We start from the raw sequence: 25,330 nt of genomic DNA, 5'->3' as shown, positions 1-25,330 counted from the left end.
TCTTGGAAGTGGCACTGTCTCCTGAGGAGGACACGCGACATCCCCCAGGACCCCGGGCGGGACGGCGGCGAGGAGACCAGGCCTGCAACAGGCCTCACCCTGCTCTGCCCCAGAGCCCGCCTGGCCCCAGCCCACACCCTGGGTCCTCCGGGAGCTTTCCTGGGACCGAGCCTGGGCGCCGCCGCCCGCGCTGCCGGGGAGGTCGACTGGGTCCACCTCTGCGCGACCCGATGCGCAAGTGGCCCGTTACGTTTACATTAAAGAAACGGTTGGAAGGCGTTAATTCGACGCGCGCGGGGCCCCGCGGGTAGAGGCCGCCTGCCCAGGTCCCCAGCAGAGTAGGTTCGGGCCTTTCCGTCCGGGCCAAGGGCGCGGCCTAGGCCCCCGTGGTCCCCAGGGACAGTGCGACCCCCAGCACCGGGCCGCGCGGGGAGAGGAGGCAGGCGGGGAGGGGATCGGAGGGCCAGGCGGGGGGCAGGAATGCAGGTGGGGGGGGACGCGCGGGGCGGGGGGCGGACGGGGCGTTCCGAGCGGGGAGGGGCGCGAGCCGGGGCGGGGGAGTCCAGGGCCGGGCGTGGGGCTCCGGGCCGCGGCGCCTGCGAGTGGGGAGGGAATGGAGCCGGGCGGGGGGCGTGGCCGGGGCGAGCGGGGCTGGCCGGGGGCGTGGCCTGAGGGCGGACGCGCGTCCGGGGGCGGGGCCCTGCAATCCGGGGGCGGGGCCGGGGCGGGGCCGGGGCGGGGCCGGGCGCTGTCCGGTGCTGAAGCTCGGCCCGGCGTCGCCGCAAGAGCGCGAGAGGCGCGGCGGGAGGAGCTGGCGGCGCGCGCCTCCCTGGGCCCGGACTCGGCCGCCTCCTGCCGCCTCCCGCGCGGCCATGGACTGAGCGCCGCCGGCCAGGCCGCGGGGATGGGGCCGCCGCTCCCGCTGCTGCTGCTGCTGCTGCTGCTACTGCTGCTGCTGCCGCCACGCGTCCTGCCTGCCGCCCCTTCGTCCGTCCCCCGCGGCCGGCAGCTCCCGGGGCGTCTGGGTGAGTGGGGGGCGCGGGGGGAGGGGAGCCTCAATGAATTAGTTGGGGGCGTTGTGAGAGGGGCGCCTCCGTGAGGGGGTCGGGGTGGGGAGAGGCGCCACCCTGAGGGGTCGGGGTGGGGAGAGGCGCCTCTGTGAGGGGTTCGGGGGTGAGGGGCGGCGCCTCAGTGAGGGGGTTGCGGGGAGGGGCGCCTCTGAGTGAGGGGGCATGCAGGGAAGGCGCCTCAAATGAGTGGGGGCGTTGGGGGAGGGGCGCCTCTGAGAGGTTCTGGGGGAGGGACGCCTCAATGAATGAGAGGGGGGCGTTGGGGGAGGGGCGCCTCAATGAATGAGTGGGGGGTTTAGGGGAGGGGCGTCTCGGTGAGTGACGGGGCGGGGGGGAGGGGCGCCTCAGTGAGTGAGTGGGGAGCGCGCCTTGGCGAGCGGGTCGGGGGCTCCGGGGGTCTCGGGGTTCCAGCGCGACACCCCGAGGCTCTGGGTCGCAAGCCCCCGGCCACGGGTAGCGCGCCTCTCTGTCCTCACTGGCGGCTTGGAGCAGGTCTCGCGCCCCTGCCTCAGTTTCCTCCCCGGCGCCGCCTCCTGCCTCTCCCCCTGCTCCTGGGCCTCACGCCCCCAGCCCCGCCACTCGGCACTCCCCTGGCCCTGGAGCGCGCGGCCCTGGTCCGGCGTGGGTGCGCCCCCCACTCGTGTTCGCGCCGCGTGTGCCGCGAGGGGCCGGGCCTCGGATGTCCCGCTGCACCCGCTTCTACCTGCGTCCCCCGCACCCCCCGCGGGCAGCGCCGCCGAAATCAGAGGACATTTTTCCTCCGGGGCAGCCGCGGGAGGAAAGGGAGGGCGGCAGCTTCACGGCAGCGAGGGAGTGGAAGCCGCTGCTTTCCCAGGCGGACGCCCCGGTTTTAAACCCATAAAACCTCCGGTCCCCGGCACCTCCTTTCCTGCTAATCTTGTTTATTAAGAAGATTTACCATAAAGCCAATGTTTCCAGGCGGCTTCGGGGCCAGAATTACACATGACAGGTTAAGATAATCGGTGTCCACGGGGCGCAGAAGCAAACGCAGGCGGGGATGGAGGGGGGTCCTTCGCCGCTGCCCAGCACCGCCTGCACCCACCTCAGTGCGGCTAGGCTCCGGCACCTTCCTCTCGGCCTCTAGGCCCTTCTGGTCTCCAGTAGTGCTTTATCGTCAAAATCTCAAACAAACAAAAACTGCAGAGAACCGGGTGTCTTGACATAGTCTCCCTGGACTCCTGAGTTGACGCTCCCCTCCCTCAAGCGAGTCCCCTGAATTCCTCCCTTGCCTTGAGGTCTCCTCACAATCCCTAACCTGCTTGTCTCTGTTAGAAGGAACACAGGCGCTGGGAAAGGAGGTCCTTGCTCACCTGCCTTGGAGTCCTGGGAGGGAGTGTCTGTGCTGGTCCCGCACCTCTGGGATGTAGCCCAGTCACTGTGCCCCCAGGGCCCAGGTGAAGCCCTCACCCTTCCATGCTGGAGCACGGGGGAGTCCTGCATGGGAGGCTTGGGGGCCTTGCTCACTCTGCCTCCTCCTGGTGCCTTGCCCCCTATCAGGAAAGAAGGCCCAGCTGTGCACCAGTGGCCTCTTGCTGGGGTTGTATTCCTTCCTCCAGCTGGCTTGACCTGGCCAGTCACCTTATGGGAGAGTTGTTTGCTCTGAGGCCAGGTGCCGCCCTTCACCTACACATGAAGCACACATGGGCGTGGAGTGTCCCAGGGAAGGTAGGTCATTATGGTGTGAGCTGGAGGCTGGTCCTTGACTGCTTTCCTTGCCATTGCAATGGCCAGTTCACAGCATTCTTCCAAAATCACAGAGAAAGTCAGAAAGGTGGGGGGTAGCTGAGAGAGGCAGCAAAGGAAAACCCAAAGATGGAAGTGCATGAAGAGAGGAAAGCTGTTAAACTGAATGATAATGCCCAATGCAGCAGTGTTATTTTGGCTACCAGCAAAGTTGACTCATATAATTAAAACTGGTGCCATGTTTCCCTCGGCTCTGATCACGGTGTCACTGGTAACAGAAGGCTGTGTCATAAGGAGACTTATGGACACACTCATTTTGTGGGAAAACATTAAGGATGCAGACATCGTTGGAATTGTTTCGAGGACTCCAGGTGAAAGGCATCACCTACATTCTCAGGTAATTGGAAACTGCCTCAGTGGTATAGACAAAGAGTGAGATGTATATGTGGTCTTCCCATTGCAGGAGCCACCTTGGGGCAGAATGTGGCCATGTGTCAGCTACCTATGTCCCCTCCACCTTGTACCATCCTCACTCAGTGTTGCTGCCATTTTGTCAGAACACAATCCACGGAGAATGCAAGGAGAAGCTTGCTTACCTGTGCCGGGCAGGTGCTGCCATTTTTCTTTCTCTCCTGTCTGGATCTTGTTTGACAATGGTCACGCCAACTACATTGTTCCAAATAATGAGGCTCGATTAAAGATGCACAGAGCAGCCTTAAATCCGGCCCAGCTGTGCCATTTGTAATCTATTTATTTATTTACCTATTAACATTCAACTTCATGTTGAGGCCTCCAGAACACATGTGGTTCAAGGAGATCCAAGTTTTTGCTCCTCTGTTACGTCAAACAGCCTTGTAGGTTAGAACTAGGGGTTGATGTTAACAAGATGTAAAGACCAATTCTTTTTATATAGGATGCCTTGTCTTGAGCAAGGGGCCCTTCTCATGTTGACAGTGAAGGAGCTCCTGATGAAACCCAGGGTCGATAACTGCTGTCTCTGAGTTTATTCTCGTGGCCTTGAGCCGCACTCCACGATGCTGACTTATTTCCAGAACAGCTGTTGGCAGCACCCTGTGGTAGTGGAAGTCTCACTGCTTCCTCTCTTTTCCCCTGATTTATTTAGTTTCCTGCCCTCCCATCACCCACTCTGCCTGTTCCTTTCTGGTCGGAAGGGCTCCCTTATGGCATTAATTAATTATCTGTGAGACCATTATCGAAGCTGAACACAGGGGAACATGGCATCCTTTCTAGTGACACGATTCAGCTTTGCTTGTAGCCAAAATAACATTGCTGTGTTATGCAGGGCTGTTCAGACAGCCTGATGGTCTTTTCTTCATATGCTTCAGTCTTTGAGTTTTCCTCCCCACCGGCCCGCCTTTCTCTGTGATTTCAGGGCATCCTTTGTGCAGGTCTCAGTGCTTTTTCCTTAAGTTTAACTTGAACATAAGCCCTTTGTTAAGGGCTTTATGCTGTTCTTCAGTTACGTGGAGGCTGACTTGTGAATCTGCTCAGGTAGCCCCTATGTTTAGGGGGGTAGTTTTCTAAAGGCCCCCCCTTCCTTTTGCTAAAGAAGCACAACTTTCACTTGCCAATGATACAGTCAGCCTTTCATGCAGATTTTGCTTGGAGAATCCAGATTCAGAACCAGTGGGTGCACCTGGCTGTGAAGACAGGAGATTATTCATTTTGCTCCTTTGTTTTGGCCTTCCGATTTGCCTACACAGACTTTTCATTCACCAGGGAGCCCACACAGAGCCGAGAGGCAGAGCCATCGGAGCAGGACTCTGCTGGCTTTGTGAAGGAGATGGCGTGATTGTTTATTTTTAAATCAAAGGATCCTTACTGCCACAAAAGCACAAATCTATCTTTACTTCTTGGGGTCCAGAGCCTCTGATTCCGTTTGGTTGGATGGTAATGAGCAACCTGTCCCTTCCCCCAAGAAGAGCCTGCTCCTTGCACATCTGTGAGCTTCTCTGCCTGTTGTTCCCTGTCTCTCCTGCTCGGTCTCCATCAGCCTAAGGGCTGATGTTCTGGGCAGAAGGAATGGGGTGTGTTGTAACCCTAGGCTTCTGGAAGAAGGAGGTGCCAGACAATGGGTTCACTCATGAAGCTAGATTCAGGAAGCGGGTTGTAGGGTGTCAGGCTCAGAAGGGATGGGCAGGGAATGGAAGAGCTTTTAAAATGACTTCTTCTCAGTGCTGAGCTTAGCTGTGTGTTAGCGTCTGGCAGCTCTTCTTCCAAGCTGATTTGTTTTTGTACCTGGTGATCAAGGTCAGTGGTGCCCGCCAGGGAGGGGAGGTGGGGGTGGGCAATCACTTTGTCATAGTCCTCTCTCTGCTTTACTCCGAGATGGTGTTGGGCCCCATCATGGCGCACAGCGGGAATCTCTGTGTGCTATGAAACATGTCAGCATGTTGGGTCTCCAGCTTCCTGTGAAGAATAGGGCTATCGACACAGGGTACACGGGACAAAGGTTAGCTGGTGTGATGTGCAGCCCAAGGCTCAACATCCCAAGGCCCCATCTTCTGATGAACTCTGTGGTAACACTGATCCTTTTATGTGACAATAATTTCTGCATTCTGGGTTTGTTTTGTCCTAGTGTTCATGCAGTATTACCTAATTTTTGGATGCAGTTACTCGACTTTTCTTTAGATTTTGAAAGTGAGGAATATGGGACTAGGAAGGGCAGTGAAGCCTCAAGGAGACATAGGGGTTCAGCTAAGCTGTCATCAGACATGGTCTCATTAAGAAAGTTCCACTCAATGCAACTGGCTTTGCGGGTGAGCCATGACTACTGCCTCTTGGAGGGTTACCTTAGAATTTCAAATTCCTCATGAAAAAGTGTTTGCAGCCAAACATCACCCAAACTAATAATAGCTCCCTGGCATTGGGTGACAGATATCTAAGATATGCCTGGATATGTGTAAATATTACTAGTTTAAGGGTGCTTTTTTTTTTTTTTTTTTTTTTTGAGATGGAGTCTCACTTTGTCACCCAGGCTGGAGTACAATGGCGCAATCATGGCTCACTGCAGCCTCAAGCTCCTGGGCTCAAGCAATCCACCCATCTTAGCCTTCTGAATAGCTGGGACTACAGGCACATGCCTCTGCACCAGGCTAATTTAAAAAAGTTTTGTCTTAGTTTGGGTTCATGAATAAATATAATAACTAAAAAATGAACAAAAAATATTAAAAATGAATAATTTTTTTTAGAGAGGACGGTCTTGCTATGTTGCCCAGGCTGGTCTTGAACTCCTGGCCTCAAGTGATCCTCCTGCCTTGGCCTCTCAAAGTGCTGGGATTACGTGCATAGCCACTGTGCCCGACCAGGTTTAAGGATTCTTTGTGCGTGGAGCGGTGAAGAAAAAGCTTAAGAAATGGCAGAAAGGGTTTTCATCCAGCCGAATCCCAAGAGACGAAGGCCAGATGAGCCTCGGCTGAGAACCTCTCTTATCTTTCCTGACATGATGTTCCACTTCTCAGAGAAAGCAAACAGCTAAATTCATGGCAGATAACCCTCCACACCACATAAAAGCACCTGGCAGCTCTTTCCACATTAGTTTAAGTTGACCTTCATAAATGTAGACCCAGCTGGACTTATTTTTTAATCTTAGTTGATAGAAGGCCAGAAAACCTGAGAAGCAGAAAACAGTTAATCCACTTTTCTGCTGCTTGGAAACAGTGTGGAAACAGTGTGTTGAAGGAAGGGCATTTTTTTCTTTTAATTCCTGTTATCTCTAAGAACTCTGCCACAGCCACTATTTAAATACCTAGAACAGGAAGTAAAAATGGGTGAGGCTCCCTTGGAAACACCTGCTTCTGCACATTTTAAATACCTTTTTTGTTTGTCACTCTACATCACGAGGCTGGTAAGTGGGTGGCTTTTGCAGGCAGCTGGAAAACTGGACCTCGGACTACCGAGCTGCATTTGTCTTGAACGGCTTCTGTGTGTGTATCACAAAGAAATGAGAGATGATGAGTGTTTGGTGACAGTTACTCAGTGTTAACTCTCATCTCTGGAAGTGGTAAGAGGGCATTTCACTTCCTTTGTTTTTGTCTGTTCCCTCCAATAGTCCTAACTGGGATTCAGAAAACCAAGGGCATTCCCTGGGTAGTGCCAGGACTAGGACTGTGTCTTGTGAGGGTGATTCAAGGCCATGGCAGGTGACAGGGGATGAACTAATAGTTACAAAACCGATTCTGGAGCTTTCTTTTTAAAATTTAATTTTAAATTATCAGAAAGTAAAATGGACTTTTCTTTTTTGGTGTACTGTGTTACATATAGATTCAGGTGGCCACCTCCTCTGTCAGTGTACGGATCATTCCATCACCCCCAAAACTTCCCAGTGTGCTCCCTTCACAGTGACAGCCTCTCCCATCCCTATACCTCTGGGTACCCCCAAATCTTGAACCCCTGAGCCTTCCATGTTCACTGACATGTATTCCCCAGAATAACCCGCATAGGTATTTCTATCTTCAATTTACAGATAGAAAGACTGAGTCTTGGAGTGGTTAAGGAATGTACCACAGGACACCTGGTGGGTAGTCCTGGGATGGGGTCCTAGGTCTCTGGAGCCTCCTTTCTCTCCCAGTGGTCATCCCAGGATGGGCCGAGGATTCTACATGCTGTCAGAACATGTCTCTCTGGTTGCACAGAACAAGGACGTCTGTCTCGTTCTTATAGGAGTGGGGACCATTTCACTTGTCAAACTGCCTTTCTCTTAGGAGCTTCTCAACCTCAGGCCATGGAGATTTTAAGGTGCTCTTTGGCACCAGCAGGGGATTGATTTTCTGAGTTGGGTTTTGTTTTGGGTGTCAGATTCAAATATTTGGTGTGCCTTCTGAGGGAATTTTGATGTTTGGAAATGGGCGACTTATTTTTCGATACTTTTGGCCTTCCCATAATGGCAGGGAATGAAAATGCCACCCATAGGATTCACTACTCGATATGTCCATAAAAATTTTATGTTCCAAATGCTTTCTGGGCTTCCATCAGGTTTTTAAAAATGTGGTGACACAAACACCAAAGAAGTGAGCTCTCATCTCAGACTTGTCATAACAAAAACCCACTTCAGAATAAGGGATGAGAGAGGGATTACTTTCCTAAGAACATTTATTTAAGAGTAGGTTCTGTTTAGGTTTGATGTTTAGAGTGGCAAGCAGGCAGGGAGGGGTTTGGTTCAGGGACTCCCTACTCTTTTCTGAACTATGCTGGTGGAAGGAAAGTGTAGAATTTTCTATCATGTGATGTGGGCGCTCCGTCACCACGTGGTTCCGAAAGGTCATTTTGAAAAGGCTTCTGACGCAGTGTTCTGTATACAGCACAAAGGGCATGTTTAGAAATGGTTTGTTTGGCAGAAGGAATTTTCAGAAGGAAGGCTGACCTGGTTTCCGAAAGGAAAGGACTTCATATTAATCATGCAAGTGAATTCTGGTTCCAAATGTGAAATACATTCAACTTGTAAATGGATGGAGCCGCTAATAAAATTGGCAGTCAGAGGCTGTGATTTTAATCCAGCTCAAAGCAGCAGTTAATCTGTGGTACAATTTGAGGCTGACCCCACAATGTGTACATTCTCTGAAATAGCTGCTCTTCTAGAGGACTCAACTGTGCACACCAGCGCAAGCTCCATTTCTTAGCCGGAGGCAGGGGATGGAACATAGGTGAAGCAGTGGCAGGAGCTGCTGTCTGATGACTTCCCACCTCAAGTCCATTTTGTCCCTCACATCTCTTTTACTAAGAGTTCTTGAATCTCTTTCTCTGCTTTTGCTGAAAACAGCCAAGGTTGAGACCACTGGACTTCCATCTGATTTGAGTGTTCTGCACTGGGATACAGCTGTGGTTAGAGCTGCTGTGGGAAGCACAGCCATCAGTTCCTATGGAGCGGCACCCATTCTTGTGGTGGAAGACTTGCGGCATCCATGTGCCTGCTTTGTTATGCTGTTGTGGTCCTTGATTCTATGAAATAGCCAATATGAAATTACGATCAGTTAAGGTAACAGAAATCGGGCTTTTTCACTGACATAGAAAGAGGATTCTAGCAGAGTCAGAAACTGCCGGTGATTTCTGTAAATACGGTAGGGAATATGTGGCTGTTTCAAGAGCACAAATTAAATGACAGTACTGCTTCCATGCAGCGTGTTGACAGATTGAGAGGTCACCTTATCTTTCCAATCAGATAATCTTTACAGTTTGCACTTGCACTCATATTAGAAGTCAAGAGAAATGGAAGGACTTCACCTATAATCTCTCTGGATTTATACCTTGAGCAAAATACCTGGTTCTTCATGTTTTTGAGAGGATTACCTGAGATGGGTGGGAGAGTCCTTGGTAACCACAGAGTTTCTGATAAGTCGTAGTGGTTGTTATTTTTGGATGCTCCAGGTTTCTACAGTTAATGTTGGAGATGGTGGCTGACAGGATGGAATATTGTTATCGTTAGAAACAATATTACTTTAGAAAATCCAAGTCTCAGATGAACTGACAATAGAGATTATTGCAAAAGCATTACCATTACCTTTTAAAGAGTAATATCATTTATATTTCTTAATAGGCATATTCAAACAGGTTACATCAATAAGGATGAGGCCTGGTTTTGTTGTGATGATGAGAGTAACTGATGGTGACAGCCCTTTGGAGTTTATTTCACATCATCCCTTTGATGACTGTAAAGCCCTTGAATAAAAAAAGTGGGACTTGGCCAGGCGCAGTGGCTCATGCCTGTAATCCCAGCACTTTGGGAGGCTGAGGTGGGCAGATCATCTGAGGTCAGGAGTTCGAGACCAGCCTGGCCAACATGGTGAAACCCCGTCTCTACTAAAAATACAAAAATTAGCTGGTTGTAGTGGCAGGTGCCTGTAATCCCAGCTACTTGGGGGGCTGAGGCAGGAGAATCACTTGAACCTGGAAGATGGAGGATGCAGTGAAATGAGATTGTGCCAGTGCACTGCAGCCTGGGCAACAGAGGGAGACTCTGTCTCAACAACAACAACAACAACAACAACAACAACAACAACAACAACAACAAAAAAGAAGTAGGACTTAAGGGAACAATAGACACTGGGAATGCCTAAAGAGGGGAGGGAGGAAGGAGCCAAGGGTCAAAAAACTACTTATCAAGTACTGTGTTCCTCGTTTGGGTGACAGGATCATCATAAACCCAACAGTCGGCATCACTCAATACACCCACGTAACAAACCTGCGTATACATGTACTCTTTGAATCTATGATTTTTTTTTTTTTTTTTTTTTTACAGAGACAGGGTCTGGCTCTGTAGCCCAGACTGGAGTGCAGTGGCATAGTCATAGTTCACTGCAGCCCTGAACTCCTGGGCTCAAGTGTTTCTCCCCACTCAGCCTCCTGAGTAGCTGATACTACAGGTATGTGCCACCATGCCTGGCTTGAACTCCTGGACTCAAGTGATCCTCCTTCCTTGTCCTCCCAAAGTGCTGAGATTATAGGCATGAGCCACCATGCCTGGCCCCTGGAATCTAAAAAAAAAAAAAAAAAGGTGACTTAAATAATATTCATACAAATTTCTTACAAGTTTGAGTAGAAAGTATAATAAAAAGAGATAGTACATACCCTTTTTTAGATATGCTAAACACTTTCTTTTAAAATGTTTTATTATGTAATATTTGATAAATGCAAAATTCAGAGCACGTTTTTTAGTATACTTGGCATGTCTAGGTTGCACTGTTTTTAAGTGCTTGAATTTTGGTCTTGTCAACGAGTTTGCCAGGTGGGTGTTGTTCCCTTTGCTCTTCTGAAGCGAGATGAGTGTCTGGCTGGCTTGCTTTGCCCTCTGGCCTGCAGGGTAAGGGTGGGCGGTCTTGCTGTGCCCATCTTCCTGGCCTGTGGGGATGGCAAGGGGAGAGGGAGGTGGCCGGGCAGTGCAGGGTCTGTGTTAGGGCCCAGTGCGCTATTCAGAGTTTGCACAGGGCCCTTTCCCTCACTCCATCCACTTAGGATTGTGTCAGAGTCCAAGGGGAGACCTGTGGGCTCTGGATGGGCCCTGTTCCTGTCATCACATCCCATACTTGGGGATCGGTGGCTCTGGTGGGCCCCATTCCTGTGGTCACATCCTATCCTTTATCTGTCTGTTTTATCAGGTTACAACAGTCTTCCTCTTAGAGGAAATGAAGACAAGGTGAGTGCTCACTTTGCTGTTTGGGCTTTCTTAGGAGCCCACAGTGTTGTGCAGGCCCCATGCTGTCTGTGGCATTCGGGAGGGCTGGGAGCCCTCAGTGTTGTGCAGGCCCCATGCTGTCTGTGGCATTCGGGAGGGCTGGGAGCCCTCAGTGTTGTGCAGGCCCCATGCTGTTTGTGGCGTTCAGCGGGGCTGGGAGCCCTCAGTGTTGTGCAGGCCCCATGCTGTCTGTGGCATCGGGCAGGGTGGGCAGCCCTCAGTGTTGTGTAGGCCCCATGCTGTTTGTGGCATTGGGCAGGGTGGGCAGCCCTCAGTGTTGTGTAGGCCCCATGTTGTTTGTGGCGTTTGAGAGGGTTGGGAGCCCTCAGTGTTGTGCAGGCCCCATGGTGTTTGTGGCGTTTGAGAGGGTTGGGAGCCCTCAGTGTTGTGCAGGCCCCATGTTGTTTGTGGCGTTTGAGAGGGTTGGGAGCCCTCAGTGTTGTGCAGGCCCCATGGTGTTTGTGGCGTTTGAGAGGGTTGGGAGCCCTCAGTGTTGTGCAGGCCCCATGCTGTTTGTGGCGTTTGAGAGGGTTGGGAGCCCTCTGTGTTGTGCAGGCCCCATGGTGTTTGTGGCATCGGGCAGGGTTGGGAGCCAGATGCCCTGTGCATTTCCATCTTGCTCCAGAACCTCTGTCTTGACCACTGGCTGTCAGCCATGGCTCCCCATGCTGTGCTTCTGTGGGACCTTTGTGATGTGTTCCTGTTCCTTATGTTCACTCAGATCAGCAGCATGTTACTCCCCAGAGGCCTCTGCAGGAGAGGTAGGCAGAGGTGCTGGTGGGAGGCTCCTTAGCAGCCCCCATGTCTCTGGTGGTGCAGGCTGTGGGCTCCGGGGCTTGTCCCGAGAGGAACCCTCATGTTTTCAGCCCTTTTTCTGGCTCACACTTGTGCCTGGAATGTGCTTAAAAAAGGCTTTGAGGCATAGTTGTGTGGAATAGAGAAACTGTGACGTCAGAAGCAGAACTTTACAGAGATGTTCGTTCTTGCAAAACCAGTGTGGTCTGAAAATGGCTTCTTCTGCATGAGCCTGGCAGGGTCGCTGTGCAGGCAGCCCGGGCTGGCAGTGCCTGGCTGTGAGTGACTTGGTGTGTTTGCAGGCACACAGCTCTGTCTGAGTGACCACACCAGGGGACACACCTCACCCAGGCCTGGGAGTTCCTGCTTGCTGCTTGTTTGGGGTAAGAGGCAGGCTCTTCCAGCGGGGAAAGTATTGACAGCACATGGAATGGGGATGTTGCAAACGCAGAGAACATTTTTTAAATGAGTTTTTCATTGCTGTGAGCTTAACAAGAAGGAAGCATTTTGATCACTTGAAAAAGGAAATGTTTTCAAGTGGAAAATATTTTTAAAAATAAAGATTAGATTCTTGGTTTAGTTTTCTATAAAACAATCTACTTATTTTTAAATTTTTATTATAATTTCTAGTAATACTGAAATTATTATTGGTTATAACTATTTTGTCTCTTTGGGAAGTAAGATGTAGTTCTCAAGAGAAGTGTTGATTTAGTGCCCTTCTGAGAAAATAAAAACATGCGATTGTGTGAAAAATTTGGATACTTATGTAGATATGCCTCTTGTATCCTCCACAGGTTCTGAGGGGGTGAAATATAGATGTAAAACCTGGCCGGGCACATTGGCTCATGCCTGTAATCCAAGCACTTTGGGAGGCTGAGGCGGGAGGACTGATTGAGGCCAAGAGTTTGAGACCAGCCTGGGCAACACAGTGAGACTCTATCTCTACAAAAAATGTAAAAAATTAGCTGGGCCTGGTGGCACACACCTGTGGTCTCACTTATTTGGAAGGCTGAGACAGGAGGATCACTTGAGCCCAGGAGTTTGAGGCTACAGTGAGCGGTGATAAAAAGTAAAACCCATCTTATGGGGCTAGCCAACTACGTTATTGACAATATCAGTCAATAGCAAATGTTAAAAAGTGACGTGTTTGGTTTATTGGTACTTTTAAAGAATATATAACATTTGTTTAATGATTTAATATTTTTCATAGCACTCTGAAAGAACGTCAGATATTCAGGGTAAGTCAAGCACTATGAAAAATAAAGAATGTCCCAGATTGTTACAGGTGATTTCACATAAGATAACATGTTTGACAAAGATTGTAGATAAAATAAGTACTAACTCCAAAATCAAAGCCTCATTTTGAAAGATTCTACCATGTGTGGGTATATTGTTAGCATGTTCCAAATGTTGAAATAGTTCTTCTAGACTATTAAAAGATGCTACTTTCCTGTGTAAAATAAATGACAAAAGGGAAGAAAAATATGTCCTTTGAAGAAAGGATGGAAGTCTGTTTTAATTTGCAGCCTGAAGGAGAAGAGGGTGAGTAGTCTGGCGGTGGCCAGTTCTGCCGTGTAAATCAGTGGCTCTCACCTCTGCTGCTGGGACTAGGTGGATGGCGGACAGGGACATTGTTCGACATCCTGCAGTAGGCAGGACACTCCACGGAGCCACCCACCCAGTGTGCCAGCAAGGCCCGTCCAGCAGCCTGATGCATGTGGAGGAAGCTGCCGGGCATGCAGTCCTCACATGTAGCAGAGGAAGAATTTGGCATAAATTATGGCAGAACAAACTTTAAAAGAAAGAAAGAAGTATTGGCCCCTTCCATGCCACCTTCCAGTTCTGGCTAGAGTAACTGCCACAACTGAAAATCTGATCCTATCACTCTTCTGCCAGAGCTGCCCCACATCTAACCTTAGGAAGGAAGCCCAAGCCCTGGACCGGGCTCTTGGGCCCTCACTGGCAGGAGGCTTCTGCCTCATCCCCCTTGTGGCCCCTCCTCTCAGTGTCTCAGTGTCTGATGGCGCCACCAACAGAAATGTGCATTTATTTACCAGATACATATTCTTATTTACAAGTTATATATGTGCTCTACTGAACTCATTGTATGTTTATTATAAACAATTCAAAACAAATTTAAGAGAACGAGAAATTAAACATCACTAATGATTAAAATATTTTGCTGAAGATACAAAAACTTCTTTGTATTCACTAAAATTTTTATTAATGTGATTAATAACCTTTTAGATACTTAGTTTTTAAGTGTCTAATCTGGAGAGCTTCAATCTATGGTTATTTGCTGTCTCGATGCACAATATATGCTGAGAACAGTGCTCATCACTACTGAAAATATGCATAAATCTATAATTGAGAAAGTCCGAAGGATGATTTTTAATCTTTCTGGTTGCCTTCTTGTGGGTCTAATTGTGATGCTTTCCACTTCAAAATGTGTCTAAAGAAGAGCTCCCATTGGAAGTACAGATTTTCTTGTATTTGTCTTATTAACAATCCACGATTCCTTTCCAAGAATCTTTTCAAATCTCTGGATTATGTATAGTTAAAATGGGTCACCTAATCCATAAATCTCTTCACAGGCCCATGGAAATTGCAGCATAGTTTGAGAATGACACAAGGGGGCCCACTCTTCTGGCACCAGACCCCAAGAGGCCATTTGCTGTGGGGTCTCGTGGAGCTCCAGCATTAGCCCATATATCAAGCTTAATTTTTAGGACATCTAAGAGTGGGCATATCTCAATATATATGTTCAGTAATTTTTGCTGAATAAATGAATACATCAATTACAGACTCTCAGAGCTGGAAAAGAGTGCCTGGTCCAGTTTCATTGATTTATAAGTAACTTCCACATAAGGACATTCAGACCCAGGCATGGGGAGTGACTTGCTGTTGACCTTCCTGGACAGAGACCCGAGCTCTTGGTTGGTTGATTTTCAAGGAAAGAACCCCAGAGACATGAAGCTGTGGTGAGCACTGGCAGTCAGAAAGGAGAAGTGGTCACTCCTCCAGACCGCTTCTAGCTCTGCTACTCTAGGATTGGATTGAAGACCCCTATGCTGACTCTTTATTTTTAAAATGGATACCAATTAATGACTTTTCACAAGTAACATAATCTTTTTCTGAAAATTGTTTGACTTTATTTAAAAATCTATTCTGGCCTCCTCAGCACCTAAAGTTGATGTTTTCTGCATTTCTAGGAAGCAGATTCCCTTTCCCATCCCCCCTCCATTTCTCTGAACATCTTGAATTGTTTAGCTGGGTATAGTGTTAGTGACATACAAAGAAATGTTGATGATCAGATGAGGCATCTGTACCAGAGGATGATCATTAATTCCCATTAAGTATTTTTATAAAAGTAAAATGAGGGAAGAAATACATTACTGTGCCTCAGAAGACTCTTGTCCATTCATCATGCATCATGCTAATTACTCTTTTAAATTTAGATTCTTAGTCTAAGAACATTTCAAAATGAATTAACAACTATTCCTCAGCTTAGAAAATGTCATGGAGTGAGATTTATTTATTTAGTTGGAATAAAATGTAAATCATTCAGAAAGTATAAACTCATACTTGCAAGCTTACTACACTGGCAAAATCAGTGGGCTGATAATATGTACTATAGTCTCATCTTTATTTAGAAACTGCTGTTCCTATATCAGCTTAATAATTTTTTACTGAAGAACAAAGTGTAAAGCAATTTAAGTGGCAAAGATCTCTGAGTGCTGTGTCCAGTAGTGGTGGAATAAGGGAGTCAATGACCCTGGCACCAAAAACAGATCTGGACAAAATGTATGAAATAATGAAGGATCACAGTGATGAGTCAGAGGGCAGAGACCCAGGAGAAGGGTAGGGATGTGGCACTTAGGGTCAGTGTTTTCCAGAGGTGTCAGCCGGTCCTGATCAGGAGCCTCGGAGAGCTGTTGGGCAGAGGTCCCTGGTATGCCTCAGAGACTTGAGTTAGGACCCAGCAGGCTGCACCCAGAAAGGGTTCAGCAGACAGCTGTCTTCGTAGGCACAGAGCTGGCTCAGTGCCCTGGTGGGTCAGGGCTGTCAGGGCTGCTGGAATCCTCAGCCGCCAGATGGGGCAAAGTGGATCTTCTCTGGAGGAGGTAGCATAACTAGAGCCTCAAGTTAACCCCACAGTTGTTCACATCACTACCCAGTACCAAACAAAACAATATTTTGAGGGGAATTCATATGTTTATCCTTTTCAGGTTCCTCTATCTCACTGTGAACGAAGAGGATCAGGTTTCCACCCAACTAGACAGCCAGACAGAGAAACCTCTTTTCAGAACATTGTACTGAATACCTACTATGTGCTAGTCATTGGACTTGCAAACACGAGCAAGACAGAGTCCCTGCCCTCCAGAACCTTCCCTGCTTTCCGGAAGCTCCTGAACCTTTTCTGCCTTCTAGAACCTTCCCTGCCTTTCAGAACCTTCTCTGCTTCCAGAAGCTCACTAGCACCTTTCTCTTTCCAGTGCATTCCTAGTGCTTATCTTATAGTAGAATTTCATGAGGTTAATTCACTTAATAACTCTAGAGAATTTTCCATGTTGTATATACTGTTCTTGGCTCGGGAAGTTCTTATTCATCTCCACGTGTGATAAGACTTTGGTGAATAAATGCACCATTTTATTCCATGGATATTTATTTTGTTGTGTTTCCTAATTTTTGCCAAGAAATGGAAACAGCAGCAATGAAATTGGCTTTTATTTTTTTGGATCCTTAAGAAATAGGTGCCTTTTGAAGAATCAGGGGAGAAGTAACGCAAGACCCCAGAAGTATGCCAACATATAAAACCCCAAGTCAAAAGGCCAAACCACGCATTTGATCCAAGTCCCCTGCTTGACCCTCTTCCAAGTGTACTTTCCTTCATTTCATTCCTGCTCTAAAGCTTTTTAATACTTTCACTCCTGCTCAAAAAAAAAAAAAAAAAAAAAAATAGGTGTTTTTTGTTTTTTTTTTTTGAGTTGGAGTCTCACTCTATTACCCAGGCTGGAGTGCAGTGGTGCAATCTCAGCTCACTGCAACCTCTGCCTCCCATGTTCAAGCGATTCTCCTGCCTCAGCGTCCCAAGTAGCTGGGATTACAGGCGCCCACTACCATGCTTGGCTAATTTTTGTATTTTTTAAGTAGAGATGGGGTTTCATCAGACTGGTCTCGAACTCCTGACCTCAGGTGATCCACCCATCTCAGCCTCCCAAAGTGCTGGGATTACAGGCGTGAGCCACTGTGCCTGGCCAGAAATAGGTGCTTTTCATGAAGTGTGCCAACACACGGCATAATTAAAAAAAATAAGCAAAAACAAAAACCAAAAAATTCCAAGCCTTGCCACAGGGCTTGGAAATAAAATGAAATAAAATCAAACGAAATAAAACAGAATGGATGAAAACCTGAAGAGGGACTAGGTGGAGTGTCCGGTGCGGCTCCTGCCAGTGCGTCAGCCATGGCGGCGGCTGCTGGGAAGGCTCCTGCGTATGGCTTTGCCATCCGGGACTCGGGCTTTGCTCTGCAGGGGTGGGCTTCTGAGCAGAGGAAGGCCAGAGATAACCAGGTCCATGCACGTTTGTGTCTTTCCACAATGTCGGGCTTTTATGGATGCTTTTAGTCTCAGTCACAAAAGCCATGAGCTCCACAGAGTTCCGGAGGAGGCGGTTCTCCTTGGTGCTTCCTGGTCAGTCCGTGGTCGGAGGCGGGGGCCACAGGCTCAAGCCTCTCCGCGGGCTCTCGGCGTTGCAAACCGTACCCAGCCGCGTGCTGAGCCAGTATACACGTGTCACGGCGGAAACACGCCGCAGCAAGCCAGGTGACACTTCACATCAAGGAGACTGTGTGGGAGAGCGGGCTAGCAGGCCACTCGGGGGCCACGGAGGACACAGGGAGAGTCTTCAGTGGCAGAGCCGGCCGGGGGATCAGGACCCACCACGGGGAGACGCGTCAGCTGAGGGGTCGGAGCTGCCGAAGCCGCTTTCTCACGGTGCAGAGTCGCTCTGTGAGGATGGATGGTGGGAGAGGGTGCTCGAGGGCGCTCGGTTCTGTCCTCATCTGGTTGGACGCAGCCTTTATTATGTATTAATTTATTTATTCAGCAAAACACCTTGTCCCGGTTGGCAGAGCGCGGTGGAGTGTGGGGTGGAGGCCTCTGAGGGCGTCCCTTGTACCCCGGCGCGCCGCTCAGGGCGAGGACCGAGGGCCCATGGCCAAGGAGCGGCCTCCAGAAGGACACGGAGCCCGGAAACGCGGGCTCTGGCTGCGCGCTCCCCGCCTGGCTGCCCAGGTCGGCCTGCAGGGGTTGGAGACGGCTCCGCGGAGAGCCTGGGGCCCGGTCTCAGCCCGGCGCGGCGGCTCTGAGGGAGCCCGGAGGCGGCTTCTCGGGGCTTCCCCCTGCCTGGGGGAAACGGGTGGAGGACGCGCCTGAGGAAACGCGAGGGAGGAAAGGCCTGGCGGCCTTGGCGCGTGGGTTCTGGGCTCCCCCGTCTGCGAGCGGCACCGGCTGGCCAGGGCGCGGGGCTGAGGGAGGCCGGGAGGGCGCCGCCCCGTGCTCCTGTCAGGCGGCCTCGCGCCCCGCGTTCCTGTCAGTCAGGCGGCCTCGCGCCCCGAGTTCTTGTTGGGCAGCCTTGTGCCCCGCGCTCCTGTCAGTGGCGCCCACGAGGCCGCTGGGAGCTGCTGCCTCCCTGTCCCCTCTTCCTGGTGAGGGGCCCAGCAGGACCCTGAGAGCAGGACCCTGAGAGCCGGACCCCTCGGCCCCACAGCCTGGCGTGCGCGAGCTCCTAGCCTTCCTCTGCTGTGACGCCCCGGGGAGGGTCTCTGGGAGTCTCGTCCGCCCAAGCGGGCGCATCTGGGTCTGGCCCTCGTCCTGTGAGGCCCACGCCTGATCTTTTTCGAGGTCGCTCAGTGGTGATTGAGTTCTGGGAATTAAGTCCAAACTCCCTGATTTACAACCCAAAGCCGGTGCGTTCGCTCAGGGACACGGGGCCTACCTGGGCCAGGAGCCTCCAGGGCACAGCCAGCGCCAGTCAACCCGTGGAAACGCTGCAGAGACGCATTCCTATTGTCAGATGTATTCCCCTTAAAATACCTAAATTCCTGAGATTTCACATACATACATGTACAGTTAGTTATATGTGTTTTGAAACACATTCTTGCTCTGTCGCCCAGGCTGGAGTGCAGCCAAATAGTCACAGCTCACTGTAGCCTCCCATGCCTGGGCTCCAGCGATCCTCCTGTCTCAGCCTCCCCAGGAGCGGGGACCACAGGCCTACTCCCTCACACCCGCTTAATTTTTGTATTTTTTGTAGAGATGGGGTCTCACTATGTTGACCAGACTGTCCTCAAACTCCTGGGCTAAAGTGTTCCTCCCACCTTAGCCTCCTGAAGTGTTGGGATTACAGGTGTAATCCTGTGCCTGGAGGAATATTTTTTAATGTTAGTAATTTTTAAAAGAAGTGTGATAGGAAAGTTTTTTTTTTATTTAAACATTTTTAGTTACACACATAAAGATTTGGCAACTTTACATATAGGTTACCCCAGTTTGTTAAAAAAGATTATTAGTCTGTGAAATTAAAAAGAAAAAAATAGAAACCACTATTTTAAAGAATATTTCTGTAAAGTGTGATAGGTGAAAGCTGTTTGCTCCAGGAGTATTTGTTTAGAGTATTTGTTATAAACCTCAACTTTGTGTAATACAAGTCAGTCATATGATTTACCCCAGTATTTGAAGACCCTCTTTTCCTGCAGATTTCCTCAGTAGTTCAAAAAAAGAAAATCTACTCTAAAAGCTGTTTTTTTTTTTTTTTTTCTTTTCCAAACCAAGGTCTCCAAAAGGAAGCATGTGATGTTCCTACCGCCTCTGGGAGTGACATATAAAAGTTTGGCTTCGCTATATTGTGTGTGAGCTTGGGCGGTTCATCTCCTTTCTCTGCATCTCAGTTTCCCCATTCTTGAAATGAGGAAGTTGAGCTAGATACTGTTTGCAGGTATAAAATTTAAAACGTTATTATTATTATTAGACAGAGTCTCACTCTTGCCCAGGCTGGAGTGCAGTGGCGTGATCTTGGCTCACTGCAACCTTTGCCTCCAGGGCTCAAGCGATTCTCCTGCCTCAGCCTCCCAAGTAGCTGGGACTACAGGCATGTACCACCACACCCAGCTAATTTTTATATTTTTAGTAGATACGAGGTTTCACCATGTTGGCCAGACTGGTCTTGAACTCCTGACCTCAAGTGATCTGCCTGCCTCAGCCTCCCAAAGTGTTGGGATTACAGATGTGAGCCACTGCACCCGGGCAAAAGAGTTTTTAATAAAGGAAAGATAAGAGTCTCATCATCAGCTTCTGACTGTCCTTAGCACGTTGGTCATTTCTGTGTCCAGGCCAGACTTGGAGTTGGGATGGCCCGTGCCCCATCTTGCACACCTGGGCAGCAAGGAAGGGTAGGATGAGGTGAGATGGGGGTTCACCATTTGGTTTTCTCTGCCCCCATCAGGTGTGGGGGGGTGCAGCCCCCAGTGCTCACTGGGCTTGATGTTCTCTCCCCTTGCAGAGCCCCTGACCATGCTGTCTGTACCCCTTTCGGCACGATGCCCGTACCCCTTCAGTCCGCTTGCTCCTCAAGGGCCATGTCCCTGCCCAAGACAGCTTTCCCCTGTGTTTCCAATCAGTTAATTAACTTGGCTGTTAATTGGGGACCTACTTGTGTTGTCCAGGGCCTAGCCTGGGCTTAGCACGTGGCAGGAACTTAATGAGTGGGAGCCGGAGGTCTGCATAGAGCCTGCCGAGTCTCAGCCTTGACATTTCACATCACTGTAATGAAAAGCCTTCCTAAAAATAATCTCTGCTTGCATCATGTCTAATAGATTCTGTTTGGAGAGTGGAAAATGCAATCGCAGGCACGGCTGGCCTCGTCAGGCCTGTTTGTCACAGTGACAGAATGGCCAGTTTTCCAGCCCAGCAAACGCTGGGATAAACACCATAAATATGTGGGAAGTGCACACAGGTGTGTGCCAGGCAGGTGGCCCGTGAGGGCAACGGGGCTTTTTCTAATGTTTGATCAGTCCCACATTCTAGCCTTTATTAAGGATCGGCTATGTTAATGGGGACTTGTGAAAATGTAGATACTTAAATTAGAAGCACAGGGAGCTGTTCTCCTTACCTTCCTCCCCTTCAGAAAAAATGAAGAAGAAAATGAAAAATCCTTTCTCCTTTGGAGACTTTTATTTATTTATTTTTTAAACTTTAACAATCTTTTGGTTGGGCATGGTGGCTCATGCCTATCTATAATCTCAGCACTTTGGGAGGCTGAGGTGGGTGGATCACTTGAGGTCAGGAGTTTGAGACCAGCCTGGCCAAAATGGTGAAACCATCTCTACTAAAAATACAAAAATTTGCTTGGCGTGGTAGCGGCTCCCTATAATCCCAGCTACTTGGGACATTGAGGCAGGAGAGTTGCTTGAACTCAGGAGGTGGAGGTTGCAGTGAGCAGAGATTGTGCCACTGCACTCCAGCCTGGGTGACAGAGTGAGACTCTGTCTCAAACAAACAAAACAAAACAAAACAAAAAAAACCCCACTTTAACAATCTTTTATTACCAAACCCCGAGAAGGGTGGCTAACAGCAAAAATAGCATCTCTAACAAGATCCAGGATGGAGGTGCAGACTCACTTTGGAGACCTTTAGAGGAGGGAATTCAGAAATTGAGAAAGGACTTCAGTTTCAAGTGTCCAGGGCTCCCTAGCCCTTTAAACGCCCAGTCACCTGCAGAGTACCTTTTGTGCGGTGCTTGTGGCAGGATGCCTGGCCCGGGGCTGCCAAGTGCCCACCATGGGGCCTGTTTGCCAAAGCTTGTCCTCGGGAGGCTACAGTCAGCTTGATGGCTGAGTCTCTTCTGGAATTGCTCAGGAGCTAAAGCTTGGCCACTACTTTTTTTTGAGACAGTTTTGCTCTTGTCACCCAGGCTGGAGTGCAATGGCGCGATCTTGGCTCACTGCAATTTCCTCCTCCTGGGTTCAAGCAATTCTTCTGCCTCAGTCTCCTGAGTGCCTGGGATAACAGGTGCCCGCCACCATGCCCAGTTAATTTTTTGTATTTTTAGTAAAGACAGGGCTTCACCATGTTGGTGAGGCTGGTCTTGAACTCCTAACCTCAGGTGATCCACCCACCTTGGCCTCCCAAAGTGCTGGGATTATAGGTGTTAGCCACTGCGCCCGGCCAAGCTTGGCCACTTCTGATGTCAGTGGATAAAACGAGTAATTTTATTGATTCTCAAAGTTATCAAAATTATCCATAATCTCAGGGAGAGATTTTTAAAGGGAGAGAAATGGCTGACACAAAGGAAAATATAGGTGTCCTAAATATTTAGAGGACAGTGTTGTGGGCTTAGTGTCAGGTGACCTGTGGAAAGTTCCTAAGAAGCTCCATGCCTCAGTTTCCTCATCAGAATATCCTGCATCTGGCAGAGACAATAGGCAGATCTGTGTTTGGAGATGTGGGACAGTCTCTAGACGTGTGGGTAACTACGGGAACAGTGCCTGCCTCCAGGGTTCCTGGGGGGCTTGCATGAGATGGTTTCTATGTCCTGTGTGTAGAAAGTAAGTTGAGGTCATGAAGTAACAGAGGGCGACTCCTGGACCCTTGGCGTCTACCGTGCCTTTGCTTACTTTCTTCCTGGGGATTTTCCCGTGCTTTGACAGTTGTTGAAGCCTGCAGATCCCAGACGGGAAGTTTGCCGTCCGAGTTAAGAGTTCTCACCATTGAGCTGAGGCCCTGTTTGGAATTCTGAGCAAAGCTGCTATTCTGGGGCCACGCCCACCTTTGTGCTCAGCAGAGGTGGTGTCCAGATGGCCTGTGGCACCTGGGGTTGAGATGACCAGCCACAGCCCAGAGCTGGCTCTGTCTCACCTCTCAGGATGAGAGGGAATTTGCAAAGTTCCCTTTGGTGTGGTTGTATTTAAAAGCTGCATATTTAGTTCCATTCTGATAATCTATGTTTATGTAGCCACAAATATGCCTGTATAGATTGCAGCTCTAAAAGTCAAATACAGCTGGATCCTGATACTCAGATCTGATGCAGCATGGACTGTGTCATGTCCCTGGGAACCTCATAGTTTTATAGAGCAGAAGCCTCCATGCCTTGTTTGTTTCATCCTTGCCTTCCTCCACAATACAGTTTTCTGAATGGTGTCAGCATCCCTGGGCCCATGCATGGCTGGGATGACTTTTTAGAGTTTGTGTAAAGCCGTTACATGGGACAGGGCCTGCCCAGGGTCTCCCTCAGGGGAATGCAACTCTCATTAAAGAGCAGGCACACACCACAGGGAAGGCACGAGCCTTGCACATTTCTCCTTAGATTTGCACACATTTCTCTTTAGCTCCCAGCAGGGCGTCTGTGACCCTTCATTTTCCTGGCTGATATGGGCCACAGAGCCATTTCCTGGGCTGAGAAGGGATCTGTGGTCTGCCGTGCTGAGCTGCCCGCCCTCTGGCCTTACCATTGGCATTCGTTGCCTGTGCTTTAAATAAACATGTGTGAGTGAAGCTGCCATGCTGAGGGAAAGGGTCTAGATGGAGCTGGAGGGTGCAGTGGAAGGTGAGGAGTCAAGCCAGGTATTCCTGGGGCATGAAGGGTGGGCAGGGGGCTTGGGGGCTGGGGCCAGGGCCTGGCATGCACCTGCCTCCTGGCTCCCTGGCAACTGCCTAGCCCTGTGCTGCTTCGTGTTGGTTCTGTGCTTCAGGAGCACTGGGATGGCAGCCGCACAGCTGGCCTTGCTGGTGTTGGTGATGGGGGTGGTGCCTGGCAGCCTCACGTCCTGGTGGTGGAGGTGGGAGTCAGCTCAGCTGCTCACAGGTCGATTGGCTGTATCCATCACAAAATGTACAATTCTATTACCCCCAGATCCCACTTCTAGGAATTTTCCTTACAAACTTACTTGCACACATGTGCAAAGATGTTTGCATAAGCATGTTCATTGCTGCCTTTTTTTGTCGTAAAATAATACTCGTTTGAAATAACTTGATTTTTCATAAGCAAGAGGTTAGTTAAATATATCATATTCACACCACAGAATATCCTGCAGCTGTTGGAAAGAATGAGGTAGGTCTTTGTGTGGAGATACGGGACAGTCCCTAGACCTGTGATTAACAAGATGTATGGCAACAGTTAACTCAGATCCAGAGCTGGCTGTGCCCCCTGCAAGTGCTGCCCTAGCCCTTTCTTTGTATCATCTTTGTATAATTTTGTTTAATCATCCCAGCAGCCCCCTGATGCAGGAGCTGTCATGATGTGTGTTTCGTAGACATCCCAGGCACTGTGGCATCAGAGCCCAAGTTCTAATCACTTACTGGAGAACAAATCCAGGTGTAAGGAATGACCCTAATCTTAGAAATATATGCTATGCATAGATCCTATAAACAGAAAAGACCATTCCCTAAAAAATAGGCATCTAATCAAAGACCTCACTTGTTTCTTCACAATTTGAGGGATAAGGGGAAGGGAGGGAGACTGTGCCCCTAGATGGAAGGCCCCTCTCTTCTCCCCTCACACATCGGTGCTCATGTACTGCCATGCCACATGCCTGTGAGTCTCTGCAGAGGGTGTGCCCTGAGCTAATAAGGATGTTCAGATGTCCCCGGCGAGAGCTGCAGGATTCTTCATCCAACACTCCCATCGGGGTGGGCTGGGAGCATCTGAATGCTGTGTGATTAGCTCCACTAAGTGTTTGTTGTAATCAAGTTGCATTTCCACGGCCTTATAGCTTGGTCATTTTTTTAGCTTGCACCAGCTGGGTTTTGGCACCGCCTCACCCAAACTTCATATTATGAGACATCACGGCCAACTTGCAAACTGCTGCAGTAATAAGACTTGCATTTTGTGATGCTTTTGTTCTCACTGACGTGCCGTATCTGCGTTCCACTTGGGTACTTCTTGCTTTGAACGAGAAGCACAAGGCTGTTGGTGAAGTTGATGCTGGGGATCGGTCAGCAATTTCATATTTTTCGAGAAGCCATTTTAGGACCCTGGACGAGGTCTCGAGCTGCAAACTTGTGGTCCTGCCTTGGGAGAAGGCACAAATTTCCCTGTGAGGTTTCAGGTGGGACCTCTCTTCTTCGGTGGCACTGCACCAGCAGACACCTTCTTTGTCCATGCAAGGCTTCGAGAGGCTCTATGTGGACAAGGCTGTGGCCGTGGTTGATTTCTCTGAAACCGGGAGGACCACACCCTGCCCCCTCAGTGTAGGTTTTCCTGGGCCAGGAAACATTTGCTGTGGGAAACACTCTGCTCTCGGCCTCTGCCGTGCACTAATGCTGGAACGGATGGGGACACATTCTGGTCTTTAAAGGGCCTGCACTCAGCATGATGAAGGCTTTGTTGTTTAGTTAATTCACATTGTCCATACATGGGATTGTTGAGCTGTGTCCCATTCTGTTGAGGCATGTGCCCCTGGGAGCGTCATTGATCCTGACGCGGCAAGGCTTCACGTATGATTCAGGCCAGCGGTCTTCCAAGAGCTTTGCCTTCACGCCATTATCACTCAACACACTCTCTTTCAGGCTCCCAAGCAA

The 25,330-nt window shown here is 49.6% G+C and overlaps 1 protein-coding gene across 3 annotated transcripts in view; it reads left to right on the top strand.

The window, feature by feature from the left end:
- The first annotated feature begins 730 nt into the window (after positions 1-730).
- PTPRN2 (protein tyrosine phosphatase receptor type N2) overlaps positions 731-25,330 on the top strand; it is a 1,029,630-nt gene continuing 1,005,030 nt past the window's right edge. For all 3 annotated transcript variants that reach the window (XM_055347412.2, XM_055347413.2, XM_055347411.2), the window contains exon 1: positions 731-1,025. In XM_055347412.2, the coding sequence (XP_055203387.1) occupies positions 905-1,025 (121 nt within the window). In that variant the 5' untranslated portion in view covers positions 731-904. The remainder of the gene's footprint in view (positions 1,026-25,330) is intronic.

This window comes from Gorilla gorilla, chromosome 6 (genome assembly GCF_029281585.2).
Source record: "Gorilla gorilla gorilla isolate KB3781 chromosome 6, NHGRI_mGorGor1-v2.1_pri, whole genome shotgun sequence".
Taxonomy (NCBI): domain Eukaryota; kingdom Metazoa; phylum Chordata; class Mammalia; order Primates; family Hominidae; genus Gorilla; species Gorilla gorilla.
This window is presented reverse-complemented; position numbering and strand designations above follow the sequence as displayed.